Source organism: Leptinotarsa decemlineata, unplaced genomic scaffold (assembly GCF_025532065.1).
Source record: "Leptinotarsa decemlineata unplaced genomic scaffold, Ldec_3_MD MMD2_tig00001719_RagTag_RagTag, whole genome shotgun sequence".
Lineage (NCBI taxonomy): Eukaryota > Metazoa > Arthropoda > Insecta > Coleoptera > Chrysomelidae > Leptinotarsa > Leptinotarsa decemlineata.
In genome coordinates, this window is record NW_027412569.1 from 4,778,389 (window position 1) to 4,799,240 (window position 20,852).

The 20,852-nt window shown below is 37.1% G+C and overlaps 1 protein-coding gene across 5 annotated transcripts in view; it reads right to left on the bottom strand.

Moving 5' to 3' along the window:
* Dscam2 (Down syndrome cell adhesion molecule 2) overlaps positions 1–20,852 on the bottom strand; it is a 521,384-nt gene that overhangs the window by 4,194 nt on the left and 496,338 nt on the right. For 3 of the 5 annotated variants that reach the window (XR_012465668.1, XM_074176353.1, XM_074176352.1), the window contains exons 20-29: positions 17,733–17,888; positions 13,265–13,561; positions 11,825–11,949; positions 11,351–11,494; positions 8,047–8,229; positions 7,703–7,952; positions 4,244–4,387; positions 3,131–3,271; positions 2,959–3,087; positions 119–294 (exon numbers count right to left, since the gene is read on the bottom strand). Coding sequence is in view for 4 of the 5 variants with exons in the window: in XM_074176353.1 (XP_074032454.1) it covers positions 119–294; positions 2,959–3,087; positions 3,131–3,271; positions 4,244–4,387; positions 7,703–7,952; positions 8,047–8,229; positions 11,351–11,494; positions 11,825–11,949; positions 13,265–13,561; positions 17,733–17,888 (1,745 nt within the window). In the remaining variant the exon portion in view is untranslated. The remainder of the gene's footprint in view (positions 1–118; positions 295–2,958; positions 3,088–3,130; positions 3,272–4,243; positions 4,388–7,702; positions 7,953–8,046; positions 8,230–11,350; positions 11,495–11,824; positions 11,950–13,264; positions 13,562–17,732; positions 17,889–20,852) is intronic. The other 2 variants (XM_074176354.1, XM_074176355.1) reach the window with 1 other exon arrangement.

The following is a 20,852-nucleotide window of genomic DNA, read 5'->3' on the forward strand; positions in this document are numbered from 1 at the left end:
GCGAAACTGGATTTGATTGACCGAGTATGAATAAATGCGAACCACAAAAAACCTTCGCCAGTTGCCTAACCTACACAAGTGGTAGATGGCTCCGATTGGAACTCTCGAAGAGACTTACGATATTATAATAAGGTGAGTTTCGTTGAACAGACGAGGTTGCCGGCGGAGGGGAAGCACAGCCTTCAGTCATTGGATGCTCGTGGTACATGAAGCTGTGAAGCATCGTATTCTGCGGCAAAGTACTCGGCTCTGACAGTTGAAATGTTGCGTACGGCGATATGTCGTCTGAAGTCTCTGCAAACGTAAAACAACCTAGATCATTATCTTTGCAATAGCATGGACCAACAGCTTAAAAAATTTTCATAATTTTTGGTAAAAATAGAAAAACTTTATGTTTTGATCATATGCAACATTGATATTACTATTTTGAAAATATATAAATATAGTTGCATCAAAGAAATGACTTGATATATGTCTAATTCAACCAACACCGTATCTTCTACCGTTACATAGATGTCAATGGTATGCAATTACATTTTCGTCATCCAATATGGTTCATTTAGGTTCGTGACCGACATGATTTTCACTCTTTCCCATACAGTTGAAAATGTTCTGGTAAATTATGTCATGAATTTTGGCAGGATGTGAAAAATATTTTCCATCACCTTTTTTCTATTGGCTCCTTCACCTCCACCTGTAGTAGCTGATATTTAGAGTTCTCTAGTATTAATGAAATATCATCATTGATATGATTTTCAGTATGAATTTAAAAACCATTTGCACACTACCTTCCGGTTTCTGGACTAGATGAAGTATTTTCACAAAGTTGAATTTGCGTGAAAATCAAATTACTTTCATCCAGATTCTATTTTGTGAATACAGAATATGAGACGAAGTATTCATCTCAAGATTTCTCCTATTCCTAACTGAACATTTTGCACATTTCATTCACATCATCATCAAAACAATTTTGGCAAATCCCAAACTCATTATTGCAATAATACTTTGAACGAAACTTATGGATTGGTGTCTTTTCAGAATTATCAATAATGATACTATACGTGTGATGCACTGTTTCATACACTACAGAGCCTTTTAGGAAATCCAAAAGACAAAGTCGAGAATTCGGAAACGTCTGGAATTTACGAAATTAAATGTATGGACTGCGATGCAAAATATTGTGGACAGACAAGAATATCTATCAAAATGAGGTATAAGGAACACATAAAATGTGGAAGATCTGAAAATCAGCAGTCGCCCATCATATGTTGCAACAAAATCATTCCATAGATGTTAATTCATCAGGATTAGTTAGACAAGTTAACAACAACAGGCATCTAGATACCTATGAGAGTGCAGAAATAAGTAAACATAATAAACGATGATGGATCACTACATTATAGTATACTATCTGTATCTGTAGAGTATTGAGGGTGAGTGTAGGTCCACAGCACTTGAGCCACATTTTACATCCTCCGGAGGAGTTGTCCTCCTAGGTCATCGTCCATCCTGTCCTTTCTAGGAAGGTGGACAGATCACTGCCGATGTCTCCCAGGTCACTGGGAGACATCGGCAGGTGTAGGTCAAGACTCGTCGAAACACACACTCTCTTATTGACGATAATTCCGGACAGTTACATAGGACACATGTCCTGCATAGATTATGGCCACTAGTCCCATATTATGGAGGTGTTTCCTTAGTTGACAGTGGTCAGTCAGAAATCCTTCTGTCGAGCGTGAATTTTTCCTGGTCATCGCCAGATATTTCTTCGACCCCAGCTTTCTAGGGTCGCCCAGGGTGATCCTGGTAAGACTGCATCCTTTGATTCCATCTCATCTTTTCAGGGATTGAGCATGGAAGTGACATTTGGCTAGTTACGCAGTCGTCGAAGTAATCAGGCCTCAGGTGCCACTGGATCCTAAAATTCTTAGTCCAGCCGCTTCCTTGGCTAAAGAGTCGGCAATACGATTACCTTCACTCCTGTCGTGCCTTTTAACTCACCTCAGGAAAATGTTATTATCTACCGAGGCTTTGACTAAATCTTGGTGGTACTCTAGTACTAGCCCTGAGATTGTTATGTTTCTGCCAGAAATTCATTCCTGGTCATTTCTTTCGTGGCGATTGACATACCAGCCAGTTCTGTTTGAGCCACGGTGGTATTTTTTCCATTCTCCACTTAATCCTTAGGCTTAGTGATCTGGAGAATTCTCCACCTCGTGAGCCTTCGATAGTATACAATATAGCTTGTTAAAAAAATATTATCAGCTTTACCTGACTATTATATGAGGACACATTGTAAAATTAATTCAAGATAAGTGGATAAGGCAATATTTTGAAATTAATTGAAGACACTTAAGACGTAGGTACCTAGAAGAGGTATCTATAGTATAAATGAGGATTGTTTGTATATTTAGTTTGATCTATGTCTTGAAGATGATCACTTGGTGATCGGAACACGTGTCGAAATGTTGAAATGACGGTTTGATGTTGGGAAAAACATCAGTAATATTCAATGATAACATAGTTTACGAGAATTCAAATGGAGATGAATAATTCATGTCAGCCGAACATTCAAGGTATCATCTCGATTAAGCGGATGATTGCTCTTTTGTCAAATCATACATGTGTACATATGAAAATTGAAAGAATAATGGCAGAATCTCAAATGCCGAAACAATTTTATTTCAATTGGAGATCCTAAACCGCCACCAAAATAATGACAATAGAACTTTTCAAAAAAACTAAAAAAATTGATGTTTGTTATAGGCAGCTTATTCTAAAAACTCTGGCATGTGAATAATAGTTCCAAAAATAGTGCCGTATACTGTCAGCCTCAAACATTTCATCAAGCACTACTCCCAAGATACCATCAATTGAAATGCAATGAAAACTAGCAATTGGAAAAAGAATCAATTACTCTGTAAGTATCGGAACCACAGCAAAAAATGCAGCTCTAACCTGGTATTTTTTCTCCAGCTTGCAAAGCCACTTTGTGTATGGTGGCGTAGTAACGTTCCCTTTGCGCTTCTGCATTCTGTTGGTTGTCCATTTGCTCTTTCGCGGCATCGTCTTGACCTGAAACATACCCTATTTGGAGCATTCGTTTTGTTTCTATCACAAATATACTCACGGCGTCTCATGCAGATCAGAGCCCCTACCACAGAAACAATTATTCCTAATACTAAAATTAGTAGGGGTATCACAACTTTCATGTCTGAATAGAAGGGATAGTCATCATGTCCCTGTTTCATTAGGTCTGGTGGAGGTACATCTAGATAAAAAAGAAATATTAGCAATGAGTAATTGTGTTGGCTACCAGATTTCACATTTTGGAAATAGTTTCACGCATCTATATGGAGAGTATAATTTCACGAACAAGAAGGTGGTATAATTATTATAATAGTAATAATGATAATACATTCATTCCACGTTAATATACCTACATACATTGAGATGTGTCAATTGGTATACGCACGTAAGAAATATTTGGGCAAGATGAAGCGATGAGTTAAAAAAACATTAAATCATCTAGAAGAACAATTTGTTCAGGTCAGTTTCAACTTCCTACATTGTAGGTTGATGGACTGACACCTATCAGAAAACAACTACTTCCCAGGCTTATACCACAGAGGACGTTGAATTATATCCGACAGGTGCCAGTGCAGGATTCTTCACTGAAGTTATTCCTGCATATGTTGTTGGCGATACAACTGCCGCAATAGATTTTCAATTATTAGATCACACTTCCAGATTGGTTTTGGGCTGTTTGGCCATTCATCAATGCTAGGTAGTGTATATCATCAACATAAAGTCGATAATTTCCGATAACTGAACATCGAATTCCTTCAGAGTACCATTTCTTGAACTAGGCTGAAGCTGACAACAAACAAGATAGTTGTCATCGCCCCATCTGCCTGTCAACGAGGTAACCAACCACATATCAAAACTCTTGTTGTGAAAATACTTTTACAACTCAGCAGAAACGTCTCAAAATAACTCATCAACTATAGAAATTCAATATTTGGTTATCAATATTACTCCAACTATGAATGTTACAGAACTTATTATTTCTATTTCATGTAATGCTTCTATAATATTCAACAGTTCAGCTCAAGAAACAAAAACTTCAATACCAGCGATTTTATAAAAAAATAGATGCCATATATTGAAAATAGACATTTGAAAATAATCTTTATTCTCTTTGTACTCGACGTGTTGAAATGTCATTTTGGAAATACCTTACCTCCATCTTTGGTCAAGGTCATGAATGCAAACTCTTCAGTGGAATACCCTGCAACATTATGGGCTTCCACTTTAACGACGTACTGGGTTGCAGGTGTCAGTCCAGTGATGGAAGTACGCCGTTGTGGCTTCAGGGCATTTGACACTGAAATTTATTATGAACATTTCAAAAACTTGAAGAGATCTGAGCAAATGGAGCCTTAAAATAACACATTTATACCAGTTTCGAGTGAATAAACGAGGTTTGTAGGGAAATAACAGACATTTTCGTTTTTCCATGTATGTCAGCGCTTCTCCCAATCCTCGGAATCCTCGGAAATTTCCCAAACTCGATCTCAAGTTCTTTCAGCGATGCGCTTCCAGTGTCACCTGTGCTTTTGAAATGATGGCCCTTCAGAATTTTTTTATCTACAGAAATGAAGAGAAGTCACATGGAACCATATCTGGTGAATATGGAGGCTAAGACATTTTTATACTTTTGTTATTGGCCGAAAATTCACGCATTGAAGTGTGTATTAACGTGATGCGGAAGCCATGAATTGTTTTTCTATGAATTCAGACCTTTTTCTCAAAATGCTTCATGTAAAAGGCGTTGATCTTGTAGATAGTAGGTACTCCTTATTGATCGACTGACCTCGTGGAGAGAACTCATTATGCACTTTTCCATTGAGATCAAAAAATACAGTTTGACACGTTTGACTATATTGTTGCAGCCTTTTTCGATCTGAGCGAGTTAGAATGCCTCCATTGGGACGATTGGGTCTTAGATTTGACGTAATATTCATCAACTCGTATTTTAAAAATTTCGAAATAAATTTTGCTGCGTCGCGTTTCATAACCATAACATTCGAAATTACTCGATTTCTCTGATTTTGATTTGGCGTTCCTTCATAACCGTTTCATTTACCTTTTCTACGTTTATCCTCGAAGATGCATCCTGAAGTGGTTGATCTACAGTAATCCAAGACGAGGATTTGAGGACCCTGGTGGAGATTGACCCATCACAAACGGTGCGTGGAATTTTAGAAGAACTGGGCGTGACTCCCACACTGTTTTTGATAGTTCATAACGAATTGGAAATGTCAGAAAGCTCGAAAAATGGATGCCACACGACCTGAACGATCGACAGAGATTGTCACATTTTGAGGTCTGTTCTCTCTTGATTTTGCGCAACTAAAACGATTTTTTTTTTGGATCAGATCTTCACTTGTGATGGAAAGCCATAAATGCACTTCCCTAAGGCGAAAATCCATCAAACACCACGGTTACTGTATACTGGTCAGGGTCTGGTGTGATTCAACATAATATTATGCAACCGGGTTCTTTTTTGAGAAAATCGACGAAATGTACCGAAAATTGCCTCAGCAGCAGCCGGCATTGGTCAACAGAACAGGTCTGATCCTGCTCTACAATAACACCCGTCCGCAGGTTTCACACATCACCATTAAAAAATTGAAAGAATTGAGCGTCGAAATCCTGACTCACCCACCATACTCCCCAGACCTCTAGCCAACTAATTACCATCTGCTGAAGAAATCAATCAATATGTGTTACGTTCGCGCAAAAGTGCACTGACTCAGATGGTGCTTATTTCGATTGAATTGAATAGGTATTCACTGGAATATTACAGTTTGGAGGAGACTCATAAAAATGGACAAAACTTTCGAAACAACCTCATATTTTGATCTGGGTGTTTAGGTTTGACTACAAAAAGGTAATTCATCTGTATTTGATCATATAAATACCTTCAGATTATTTTTAATACAAATTATAGTTGTGTAATGACCGTGTATGTGATAAGTTACGATTAGTAAAACATTTCATTATTGGTTATAAAAAGTGAAGCAATTCGACATATATCATACCACAATTTCTGAAAGAGCCACATCATACAGTGCTTTTCTTTAATTTTCGTTAATTTCGAACGGGTCAACTCAAAAAATTTTTTCAAGTGAAATTGACAGATGAAAATTTCAAGATGGCGATAGAAAATTAAATAGAAAGGGGACACACATCTTTTTGAAGCTCCTGACAAATGCTTCACAACCCTAGAATATAATGTCAATATCTTCAACTACTACAAAATGGCGGAACTTTTAATAATTGCCTGATTAAATTGACATTTAACTACATAATATGAGGTAATACGCTTGAAGTCAGTTCAGAAGATCCTCGAAATGGTTGCCTTGAACTTCTTGACGTATGAACAGCTTATCCGATATTTCACGCCGAACATTTTCGAACACAGTAACGTCAATATCTCTATAAATATTTATTATCTGCCGTACATCCAATTATGAAGCAGGTTCAGTTTTGTACACCTTTCGCTTCGAATAGCCCCATAAAAAAAGTCCAAAGGTGTCAAATCAGGCTAGCGGGCTGGCTCTTCTGTAGGACCTCGACGGCCAATTCAACGACCGGGAAAAGAAGTATCCAAATAATTTCTTTCTTAACGTTCATTGAAAATCATTTCGGTCTCGTGAAAGTTACGCGTCGCACCGTAAATGAAAATCGCTTCAATGTTTTCTTCCAATGGACGAGAATTGACCATTTTAGAGATTGATGACGTGATACCTTTCTACTAGTAAAATCTAAAACTAAATGAGAATATTTTGATTGAACAATGATGTTCATTGTCATACTGACATTTTTTGTCGTTTTCATGAACAAAAAATAACTTATCAGACCTTATCGGGTTGTTGGAATTGCCATATGGCAGATACAAATGAATATTTCTAGAAATATCGATATTAATGTGTTTGTCTTCAGGAAATTATTAAATGTTCCGCCATTTTGTAGTTGGTGAAGAAATTGACATTCAAGGGTTCTGAAGCATTTGTCAGGAGTTTCAAAAGAATGTGTCACAAGATCCCCCCTTTTCCCCCTTTTAAGATGGCGACTGGTCGCCCCTTCAAGATGGCGACCAGTCGCCATCTTGAGTGTTTCATCTGTCAATTTCACTTCAAAATAAAGTATTCATGCAATAATTTCATTATCCTGCATTTCAATTTTTTGAGTTGACCCGTTCAAAAAATAAAAGGGGGAGACATTGAAGAAATGCACTGTATGTTGAAAGTAGAAGAATTAGATTGTAGTCTGAAAACAAAATACGTCCAGAAAAATAAGTTATTGAAAGTAGGTACCCTGATGAGAATCTTGAATATATTCCTCAGATATAGGCTCCATTTTTGACTTTTTCACACCCATATCTCTCTATTTAACTTAAAAAATATATCAGAATATCAAAAACAGATCTTTGACAAAGCAACGGAATTCTCATAAACTCGCCATTATCAACAATTCTTATGCCATCATACCGCGCGTAGAATCTGTTGTTCACAAACAGCGTAGCCATTTCCCCACCTCCCTACAACTTTATAGCTACAAATCTCGCTCTAGGCGGTATTGTTATGACGCGTTTCGGTTTGCTCTTAAGTGTGTGTCAGAAAATCCTACAAACCTAACGTCCACTGCACTTCGGAAGCTTTCTTGTACTGCAATATAAAATAAAGAATAGGACATCCATTGTCAGGCCACATGTGAAGTCGTAAAATCACCGTAGTTGAATTTGGTGCTATGAACGAAGACGGCGAAGGAACTCCAGGAGGGTGGCCTTGAGTCCGGGCTTGTAACGGATGGCTTGCAGGCGAACTCCCGATTTTGTTGTGGGCTATGAGGTAGAGGTGATAGGTGGTCCCACAAGAGAGGCTCTGAAATATAAATAAGAGCAAAGATGGCAAAGATTTTTGCGACACATATGGATAGAATTTGTACAGGAAGAATGTCATTGATGAAAGAACTGACCTTCAGTTCGTAACTGCTAGCATGTCTGTTCAGCTGGATCTCGTTGATATCGCCAAGTTCCTTCTTATAACTCAACGTGAATCCGCTTATGGGGGCACCTCCGTTACTTCCAGCTTTCCAGTGGAGCAGAACACTGCTGCTTGTTGCACTCGTTACATAAAGGAGAGGAGCTGAAGGAGGTACCTGGAAAGTAGTGGGGAAAATATATTGCTTCAGAAAACAATGGTTCCTATTAGTTCTTTGATAAGTTCAATGATATTGTTGCATTAGAACCAATTTGTTATTATTTTATAGCAATCATTTTCAATTTCCCAAGAAATAGTTATTCAACTCAAATAGATGATTGATTTGCGTTTCGCCCAGAAATTTCAAACAGACAAACAACGACCAGTATTTAGTTCATGTTATTCCAGTAATCTTTTGATACCTACTGTTATAACTTTGTTGATAGGTTCACATATTTGATAGCAGCCGAAAAGCTTATTTTCGACTCCGAAGTTAATCAGAATTCTGTTGGAACCCCTTTCATTAGAGAGCTTACATCAAATCGTCAGACAATTATTTCACATATATCCTCTCAGCTATCTACATGAACATAAAGTACGAGCTCTTGTCTAGCAATATCAGTTAGGGCCTGGTGGAATAATCTTCAAGAGATATTGTCAAGAAACGGAGGGGAAGCAACCAAAAATCGAGTAGTGGAGAATATTTAGTAAATCGACAAGGGTATATATGTTAGGGAGAGATTAGTTTTTGGGAAATAAATGTTTTGGCTTTCAGCTTCTCCATAAATATTGTTTTTTTTTCATCCTTCGAAAGTTCCCAATACTTTTTATAAAGATGGAAAAGTAGGAAACCAGAATAATAATAATGGTGGAAGAGTACACGCGTGCTATCGGTATGAAATTCGGAATAGACAAATGTTCAATGGTCCATCTCGAAAGAGGACGATGTGGGGACTACGGAGAGTGTGTGCAGCTCATAGATGAAGGCATCCTACACCATTTGGATGCCGGAGTGACGTATACTTACCTCGGGGTGGAACAACGCCACTCACAAGAGGTAACAACAGTGAAAAACTCTCTCCGCGTCAAGTATCAGCACAAACTTCGACAGATCTGGTCATCGGAACTGTTGGAGAAGAACAAAGTTGCTGCAACAAATATGCGTATCGTTCCAATCTTACTCTACTCATTTGAAGTAGTGAAGTACAACCGTTCAACGGTTGTACTTCCTCCGACAACAAGGAGGTCATGGATTTTTGAGTTTGGAGTGTCTACATGACAGAATGGTATGGGATGTAGTCTGTAAAGTCGTCAGGACTTCGGATCCCCTTCTCGGCATTGTCCACGATCATAAGAGATCAGGAATTGGAGCAATTATCTTCAGGACACCTGCCCGAGCAGCTGATGAACTTGGTTTAGTTTTCAAGACTGAACGAGGTGATCACAACTCTGTCACCGAGTTGAAACCCGTTCACCAAAAAACTCGTATTAAAGTCGCAGGAATCATCTCACTTTTGCGGAAACACAAGGATGAGCCAATGGATGGGGTCTTCTTTAATAACATTGAAGACCTTGGCTTATCAAAGCGCCTGACTTTCGATTTCCTCAGGTTGAGTGGGCTGAAGTCGGAAACTGAGGGATTCATTATGGCTTGCCAGGATGCTGTCTTCAACACTTCAGTCTACCGCGATCGCTTGATGGGTATAGAGGCTCCTGTCACAAGGAGCAGGGCCTGCCGCGAGGTGCCCAAGACCCTAATGCAGTTGCTATCAGGATGTCCAGCATATGCGGTATCGGCCTATATCCATCGACATAACGCGGCCCTAAGAGTGCTATTCTACCATCTACAGCACTCTTACTCTATTGACGAGACACCGGTTTGTCCTACGCTCCAGAGGATATTGAGTTGAAAAAAGTTGAAGAAATAGTAATGTCGAATAGTGACAAGAACGTTAATTAAAGAAAAAAAAATAACTAAACTAAAATTTGTCGAAATTTTTTTCTATGATAGCAGCTTTCAGTCTTGTTTTGAAAATATTGACATTTGGTGCATTCTTTACCGAATCATCAAAATTATCGTGAAATTTTGGTCAAAGTAAAAAGTGGCTTTTTTGGTGTATGGTGGTTCGGTGCATATGTGGTATTGATAAGTTTTTAGAGCGGGTCCGGTGTTTATGCTGATTAGATGTAAAATTATGACCATCCTTGTACATGTATATAACGGGTGATTTTTTGAGAGGTATAGGATTTGATTTTCAATACAACCCAAAAAATTTTAAAAATTTGATGAAATCTTTAATGGAATCGATAGAACGATCAATATAGTTCAATATTTGAAGATGATTTTTACTCCTTGATCTTACTGTAGGGCAAGTAAGATTTTATTGATTTCAATGCGGTTCTCCTCAAGCCATATTGTTTCATTTTCTGAAGTAGAAGTATATGATTTACACTATCGAAGGCTTTGGAGGAGTCAATAAATGCACCGCAGATGCTTATTTTGCTATCAAGAGAATTTATGATGTGTTGGTGGAATGCATGCAGTGCCATTTCAGTATTTTTGTTCTGGGTGAACTGGACAGTAACTGATTCTCAATATGCAGCTCGAAAATCTTTGAAATGCTTGGAAGCAATCTTTTTCCTCCATAATTCTCATAGAGATCAAAATCTCCTTATGGGAAGTCATCGACTTTATGTTGATGATAGACACTATCTTGCACTGACGAATGGCCAAACAGCCCGAAACGGGTCTGCAAGTGTATTCCAATAATTGTAAATTTATTGCGACAGTTGTATCGCTAACAGCATATGCAGTAATAACTTCAGTGAAGAATCCTGCACTGACACCTGTCGGAAATAATCCAAAGCCCTCTGTGGTATTAGCCAGGGGAGTACTTGTTTTGGTCTGGACGAATTGTTCCTTCAGATGAGTTGTTAACTGAAAAACACATTTTCTTTTGAAGGTTATTCGAAACTTTGTCGTAACCACGTGCGTTGAAACTTTTTAATATTTTTACCAGGTCTACAATGCCATGCCTAGTTATAGGATGTGAGAAAATGGAGTTTTGGCATACTTCCATGTTACTTTCCAAAAAGTTCTAATCAATAACAATACTGTCAATATTCCTAGCGTTACTTCGGTATAAGTAATTCTAATTGTACTACTGATTTCAGCTGTTTCCCCCACCCCACCCCACCAAAATGGTTTCATAAAAAAATTAATAGATAGATATCGATAATGCTGATGTAATAATCGTTCTATGTCGGATCTCTTAATGAATAAATAAATGTCAACTCACCTGAACTATAAGATTGTAAACAATCCTGTCGGTTCCTTGCCCATTATCCACATGGCAGGTATAGTTATTAGCGTCTGACCTCTGAAGATTGGACAGAATCAGCTCTCCAGTATCCAGAAGTTGAATATTATGTGTGGCTCCACCCTACATTGAATAGTAAGTACTTACTTTATTTTATTCCATTCTTGGATGTGTTTGAGAATGTTACATCGCGTAAAACTCAGGAATCTGTTCTAGGTATAGATGTATTTCTAATTTATATAAACGTGTTCCCAAACGAGTACAAAAGTGAACCCATGAAAGATTAACTGATGACGGTACCTCAATAATAGCGGAGATGATTAAAGATTAGTAGACCTCCACAAAATTTCTATTTGGTAGCTATAGATTATTTTTCAGTTTGAAAATGTCGATGTCTGCGATTTGAATCTGGGATCTAAATAGTATTCTTCTAGATCATCTGTAGAAACTTACCTTCAGTATAATATCCCCTCTCAACCATTCCCTTCTCGGTGAACCCACTGCCTCACAGCTGAATGAAACAGAGTTTCTCCATGGTCGTACCACAAATCCTCCAAATGAAATTATTCTAGCAGGAACTGTAATTGGAAAAATATTCGATTGATTCATCATTGGAATAATAGACTCACTGACAATAATGATGAATAATAAATATTTTATTTGTGAACGAATTTTTGAATGCAGAGAAATGTATGTGCTCACTTTATTGTCATATTTGATTGATAAATTCATCCAGGCAATTTTAATAAAAATTCAGACAATGCTAGTACAATAGGCAAAAAATAATCCAGCATATTTCACTAATGAAACATGTTATGAGTCTTAGTAAATTGATGGTGGTTGGACTGAGAGGCTCTGTAATACGAAGAAAGGTCTCGAAAATAACTAGGCATTATCAAAAATGACCTTCAACAAAATGGTTGAACAAAGTGATGGTGGAACAGGCTTTAGCTAGAAGACAGCAAGAGCTCCACAAGGAAAAGGAGCCGCCACAACCAGAACTTGTACTTTCCTACATCAGAGGATTGTCGAAAAGGATAAGAAGGATTGGGTCTAAGTATAACATCAGAACCTGCTTCAGATCTGGGAACACTATCCGTAGCAGCTTGACGAAAACTAGGCCAGCAAACGCGCACTGCGATTCCAAGAATTGTATTCACCCGGATACCCTGCGAGTGTGGAGAATCACACATCGGTGAAACTAAGAGGCCATTGAAAGTTCGCATTGCTAAGCACATGAAAGAGACATAGCGAGAAGAAACCAGCAAATCAGAAATAGCAGAGCAGAGCATTAACATTACATCAAGAGGGCTGAAGCTGAAATCATCCATAAGGAGGAATAAGGAGATATGCAATATATGGAAACGTTTAATCGAGCGGAACACGACCAACTACCGCCAAATGGTCAGCTCCCGCTTAAACCGATGAAGCGGAGAGAGGGAAGAGGGGATAGGTGAAAGCACTCAAATGACCTATAAGTAGTCAGATCTCGGAGGCCAGTTTTCACCTGAAGACGATTGTGGATACCAATCGAAACGTCGTGAAGTAACTTGGTCTCGTGTCAATATTTCATTTTTTTTATTTTTTGGTTGTTGCTTGTATTTTATTTCATTATAATTTAAGTTTTTTTTCTTGACATAATTGTGATTTTTCAGCTAATCTTCCTCAATTTCTTACAGATTCTTCGAAGGATTTCAAATCAATTTATGTCTTAGTAGACAATGGAAGTCCGAACTATAATTAATTGTTATTATTATTGTGGTATATTCGCATATATTCTGTCGTATAAATGTTATGTTGTCATGTGAAACTGAGTTTTCTTTCATTCCATTACTGTGGAAAATATATTAAAAATTCATCTCAGCATTCACTTATAAAAAATACTTTTATTACCTCTCGGAGTAGAAACCTGTGAAACCACCTTGGAACTCTGACCTTCACCAATTCTTGTGGTTGCGGACACCCAAAACTGGTACTCAATGTGTGATTGGACGCTCTTCACTTCAAAAACGGTATTTTGTCCGGATATTGTCTGCCTGGCGTTATCAACTTCCGTCCGACCATCCATACTTCTTCTATACAAATTGTACTTTGTGACAACGCCATTAGGTTCGATTGGAGGGAGCCAAGACACTTTCAAAGACTGAGGGGAACTCACGACGACCTTGATGTCCGCAGGGGGTCCAGGTACTGAAAATGAAGGTTAGTAAGTCAGCTGAGATTGGTGGCTGTTATGTTTTATTTTATAATGCATACATTCACTATTCTCAGTGTATTACATTATATTTCAAATGATATTTCGACAAGCTACTGATGAATAACTCATCGGTGAGAAGGGGGGCCTCTTGAAACATGTATTAGTTACGATTTATTCACCCTAGAAACATACAATGTTTATAGCAAGAATAAAAAACAATCAGAGAATATATCATCACAGAATATATCTACACAATCAATAAAAAACGTATATAATGATAACACTTCCAAAATACAAATCATGGAATTATAAAACAACAACAAAAATTAATTGGCGCTCCGGGGCGACTTCATTGATTCCAGTGGCGCATTTACTTTTTCAGCTGCAGGAAAACCCGGAAAAACCTGCAGCACCACAACATCTGAAGATCTTCATCTGCCAATGTCCTCTCAATGAATATTTTTTCAAATGATTCGGAATATTTGTATATTGATTATTTTTGAAGCATTTGGTGGCTCGATGTGAAACTTCATACCTTAATAATGAATCGAATTTTGCCCAATATGTCTTTTCATTTTCACTTATATCTTGTCGAATGGTTGTGTAGGTCACCATCAATTTTGAAAGTCAGATTTTAACGTTTGAGCTTATTTTTGATCAAATGAATGAATGAACATAATTTAAATTTATGTCGGAATTACAAATCAAATAGTTTTTTTTTGTTTAAAAAGGCTCTTCATAGTTTGATACGAATATATACCTTATAATTTTGTTCTGGAGTTTTTTAATTGGTTTCGATGAGAAATTTGATATTCTATTCTACATATTGATATTAGATTTAGAATTTTGGAAAATACTGATGAAAAATGAATGAATTTGAGTTATTTTAGTGGTATAACATTTAGTATTTTGAATTAGATTCCAATTATTGAAGTTCTTCTTATTGTTTCAATATGTCTATTATGCAATTTACTTGGATCTTTTGAAACAATTGATATAGACCTTTCTGATATAAATGTATTTGAATATTTCTGATAATTCTGTGACATTGTATGTCTTGAAGCCATCAAGGTCTTCTGAGTTATTAGTTTTGATTTCTTTGACACTATTTCCATTGTTAATTGTGGTGTCATGTACAAACATTTAGAATTTACCAATTTAATTTATCGTAGCTAAAGGACTGAAATATATATGAAACAAAACAAGTATTGAACCTTGCGGTACCTCACATATTATATATTTTTAGAACTAATTATGTCGCCCATATAGACATATTGCTTCCTATACATTGAATGATTCTGAAACCTAATATAAATATCCAACGGGCACACTGTTGGGTGTTAATTGCATCAAAACATTTCGAACTCATCTGCAGCTAGTGGGATGTAAATCTGCTAAAAAAAGGAATACGAGTGTAATAAAAATGAAAAGAAATACGTTTACTCGATTACTGATATATTATTTTCCAAACATTGAAAAACCGAATCAGAACATTGAAATGAAAAAAACTAGATGAACTTCTCAACAACAAAGACAAATTTCTGGAGGTGTATTTATTTCTTTCTCTGGTAACAGACCAATGCAGGTATTTTCTGGGCAAGATATGACACTGAAGTCTTCTATTCATTAAAATTATGGAATTTGAATCATGTTTCGTTCAAATCGATAGAGCGAAATATTCGAAAAATTGAAAAAATTGGAAAAAAGTCGAAGTGACAGTAGAGAGTTCAAATTTCGAGCAAGGGTATAAAATAGGAAATTGAGCAACTTTTTTTGGCATTTTTCGAGGATTTTCGAAAAAAGGTCAAATTTTAGTGGTTTAGAGTAGCACATGACATAAAAAAATGCTGTTTTTTCATTATAACTGTTAATAAAAAAATCCATATGTTGCGAACTTAATGTTTACAGTGCATTTCTTTAATGTCCTCTCCCCCCTTTTATTTTTTGAACGGGACAACTCTCAAAATTAAAATTTGAGATAGTGAAATTTATACATGAATACTTCATTTTGAAGTGAAATTGACAGATGAAACTTTCAAGATGGCGACTAGGTGCCATCTGGAAAAAAAAATTAAATGGAAAGGGGGTCTTGTGACACATCATTTTGAAGTTCCTGACGAATACTTCACAACCCTAGAATATGAAGTTAATATCTTCACCTACTATAAAATGGCGGAACATTCAATAATTTCCTGAAGACAAACCCATTAATATCGATATTTCTAGAAATATTCCTTTTTATCTGCCATATGGCAATTTCAACAACCCGATAAGGTTTGTTGAGTTATTTTTCGTTTATAAAAACGACAAAAAATGTAGTACGACAATTAACATTTGTTTGAAGGTGATTGACAATGTTTCATGATGAATTTCAATAGTCTACTATATAATATGATTTGAAATCCCTGAAACAACTAAAAAAGGAAAATTGAAAATGAATTGCTGAAAATAACAATTATATTGAGCAAAATGAACCTGAAATGAAATAATAGTGAAATTTTATTTATTTAGTGATATTTTTATTTATTTTTGTTCAATTGTTCTATTTTACTTGTATTTTATTTCACTATTATTTCATTTCAGGTTTATTTTGCTCAATATAATTGTTATTATTAGCTATTCATTTTTGATTCTTCTTTTTTAGTTGTTTCAGGGATTTCAAATCATTTTATATAGTAGACAATGGAAGTCCGTACTAGTGAAAAACAATTAACATCATTGTTCAGTTAGAATATTCCCATTTAGTTTCCGTTTTTACTGATATAAAGCTACCACGTCAACATTCTCTAAAATGGTAATTTCTCGTCCATTGGAAGAAAAAATCTAAGCGATTTTTATTCATGATGCGATGCGTAACTTTCACGAGACCGAAAGGATTATCAATGAACGTTTTCCGAATCGTCCTATCTGTAGAAAATATTTGAGGTAACTTGTATCCAAATTGATAACTACCGGTAGTGTACATAATAAAAGCCCCCAGGTCATCCGTCCATTGCGGAAGAACAGATAGTGCAAATGATTGGTGAGATGGTAGTAAATCCTGAACAGTCTACTTATTCCGTCGCGAATGTTGATGAGGTGTGTCCCTGTACTGTGTGGAGACTTTTGAAGAGGAATAGGCATCATCCATATACAATTAAAATGGTACACTAACTAACTAAAGATGACCCTGATCGAAAAACAGAATTTTGCGGAAACCATTGCAATGCATCCTACCTATCTCCACAATATTTGTTTTAGCGACGAATCCTAATGAATTCGATATGGATATCTTATTCCAAGAAGATGGAGCACCACCACATTACTCCAGAGAAGTAAAAAACTATTTGGATACTACTTTTCCTGGTCGTTGGATTGGCCGTCGAGGTCCTAGAGAATGACCAGCTCGCTTGCCAGATTTGACACCTTTGGACTTTTTTTATGGGGCTATTTGAAGCTAAAGGTTTACGAAACTGAACCTGCTTCAATATTGGATATACGGCAGAGAATAATGAATATTTGTAGAGATGTTGACGTTACTGTGTTTGGCTGTGATAGGCTGTTCATATGTCAAGAAGTTCAAGGCAATCATTTCGAGCAACTTACGAACTGACCCCAAGCTTATTACTTCATATCATGTAGTTAAATGTCAATGTATTCAGGCAATTATCAAAAGTTCCCTCATTTTGTAGTAGTTGAAAATATTGACACTTTATTCTAGAGTTATGAAGCATTTGCAAGGAGCTTCATAAAGATGTGTCACAAGACCCCCTTTCTATTTAATTTTTTTCCCAGAATGCGCCCAATCGCCATCTTGAAAGTTTCATCTGTCAATTTCACTTCAAAATAAAGTATTCATGCATTAATTTCATCATCCCAAATTTCAATTTTTTGAGTTGACTCGTTCAAAAAATAAAAGGGGGTGACATTGAAGAAATGCAGTGTATATAATGTAGTTGCTGAATTAGTTTGACAAAATTCCTCATTATTCGTAGAAACTCGTAGAACTCCGCGTGAGATATTCAACGGAGATGTACGCCATTTCCCAAACGAGGTCAGAGTGAAATTATTGCTTCTACAGTTCCAACCGCTGAAACTGTTGAATGTACCCCGAGAACTTCATCGGAAAGCAATCAAATGAATTTCCCGAGTGTGTCACACGGAAAAATAAACTGTTCAACTTACCGTCTTCCTCGGTCTGGCAATAGGATGGGGCGGTGAGGACGCCGTCACCGACTTTGGTGAATGCCAATACTTGCAAACTGTAGTTAGTGAACTTTCTCAATCCGGTGATCACAGTTGTCAGCGCAGTCGTTTTCCTTGTCTCTATTTCGTCGCTGCCTGGAAGTTTAGAGGATCGCATTAGAATAATGTGGGATGTGATTTCGAACTGTTTCCTGATGGTTGGAGTTGAAAACTCCGGTAAAGATTTATGTCAATTCTAGATTCTAATGGATATTTAGTTTAGAACCACCTGAATCTAGATTCGGATGAATATATAGCTTACAATCTGCTCAGAAAATGGAGTTACAAATAATTATAGTTGACTAGCGGACCCGGCGAACGACCTTCCGCCCAACAGTCAATGAATGAGTAAATTTAGGATATGTAAATTGATACAAAATTAATTATTATGAAATAAATGGTATTGGTATATAATAAAATAAATGGGAATTGGTAAAAAGAGTGCTCTCTTCAGTAAAGCACCGTGTGATATGTGAGTGTAATAATTGCCATTGCGATAGTTAACGGAAAATATCATTTTATTTATAAAGATCGGGGTAGGTCACCCGGTGTTCCGATATCAATATTTTCCAACAGATTAAGCGTTGAATTTAATTTATGATTGTTGAACCCTACCGGCATCATGAAGATTATGTTTCGTTCAGGCTAGACTAAACAAACGTATCCTGTTGATAAGTTATAATACTGGGAACGCGAAAATGCTACCTACATTTCATCTTCGTGTACAGGAAGTTCGGCCATATCTGAGTAGGTGGGTCCGAAAATTTATTTGAAATAAAAACTGACCAATGACTTCGATGAAAAGAAGATATAGGTTTTGACTAGGAAGGTTCATGAAAAAATTCGGGAACATTGAACAGAGATCAGACCAATCAGGGGACGGTACAAGGAAGGAGAATTAGGGACAGTTGCGGAAGAGGGTCGCGAAACAGGGTGGCGATCGGACAGTTGCGGAATGTGGGATTTTACGATAGAGGAGTTGCGAAAAGGGTCCTTGGCGATAGAGAGTTGCGAAAGTTAATTGGGGGACAGTGGCGATCGGACAGTTGCGGAAGAGTGTCGCGAAACAGGGTGGCGATCAGACGGTTGTGGAAGAGGGTCGCGAAACGATCGCGAAAGTCAGTAACGGAAGAGGGTTGCGAAAAGGGATTTTGCGAAAAAGGATTTTGCGAGAGAGGAGTTGCGAAAAGAGTCCTTGGCGGAAAGAAGTTGCGAAAGTTAATTGGAGGACAGTGACGATCTGACAGTTGCGTGAAGTCGGTCGCGAAAGTGAATTGCGATAGAGAAGTTGCAAAAGTCAGTTGCTGAAAGATTTTTTTGCGATCGAGAGTTAATTGGGAGAGTTGCGACAAGGGACTTTCCCGAAAGGGATATTGCGATAGTGGAATTACGGTAAATTGCGGTCAGAGTTAATTGTTGTTTCGTTTGGTGACACTTAGAACGGATTTGTATCTTACACGAATACCGTACCTGAGAGGGAGACGAGAATCCAGTATAGTATCTTGAGTCAAATTCGGATTTTTACTAACCCCCATGTCGGTTTAGAGAGAGAGGATGCCATTTTAATTTTGAAATAATTGTCTTATTATTGTTGTGTCTTGGGGACAATATAAGAAGGGCAATACATTACACTACACTCCTTTCAATTGTGTAAATATAATAGCAATTAGTACACACGGGTTTGAAGCTTTAAAAATGGTACGGTGGCCAGGCAAGTTCAGATACTCACTTCAGAATGTCCGCCAGGTTTGAATAAAGTAATTTAGTTGTTTGTGTAAGTTGGAATTCTACCTTATGAGATAATATATAACATTTCACGAGTTGATGAAGGTATAATTTTTGTTTGAGAATCAGCTATTTTAGACGTTCTTTCTTATAATTTTGATTTTATCTTTGGAACATTTTCGCTTATTGCTTTTGTTTTACTCTCATGTTATATTTTTACATAGTTATTCGTTGTGATCTATAAACATACCCGTTCATTCTTCATATTGGTTTTGTAATATAAGCCAAATCTGAAGCTTGTTGTTATTTAATGGCTCACTATTCGAGCGACACCCGCACCATTTCAGGGTAGTTGAAAGGCCTTCAGCTATAAGTATTAGTCTCCTGCATCGTTCCGGGTTGGAACTTAAAAGGAAAACCATCTCAAAAAGATACACGGTATGGTTAGGTTTCAGAGAGACCGGCCCTCGTGCGATCGGCACGAACCCTACAGCTTTTTTGGACCTGCCTTGATATTCAAAATTTGATGTGGAGAAATCTGCAGCTGGTGACAGCCGCTGCGAAATTGATCTCAGAGAATGAATGAATCAGAAATGAGCATTTATTACACTGAAAACGGTCGGTATATTCAATAATAATAGATAAAACCATATATACATATGTATTGGTTATATTTCAGTGAGATGTCAGTTGTGTTTTAGCATAACACGTCACTATTATCACCGATGTTCTGCTTCTTTTATTATTATTATTTTTATCGATGAAATATCATATTTCAATACTTATCATCCTATTTTTATTGATAAAATGTCACATTTGAATACTTATTATCCTATATCATCTTATTGTCTATGAAGACAATTTAGAAAACAGAAAAAAACATAAAAATTGGTTGGGTTATGTTATTATTATTATTATTAATTTTTTTTCACCGTAGTGTGCGCTGGTCAGGCCCTATCCCCTGAAGCCCCGATACATTAGGGAGGGCGCACCAGCATTATCAACCAATAACCACTCCCCACACCGTGGGGTAAGTGATCATTGGGTCAGAGAATCATGTGCCCTGAGCAAGCGCAGTGGGCCAAGAACAACAGCCTTCTGCATCTGTGCGGCTAATATTTCTGTCTTAGTGCGGCAAGCCGGAAAAATTTCAAGATTCGAGAGTAGAGAGGCGCATCATTCCGCCAAATACTCCAATAATCAGAACAACCATCTTGACAGAGTGATCTGTATAGAGTCTGCGGAATTATTTTCATCGTAGTGTGCGCTGGTCAGGCCCTTTCCTCCGAAGCCCCGATACATTCGGAAGGGCGCGCCAGCTTTATCAACCAACGA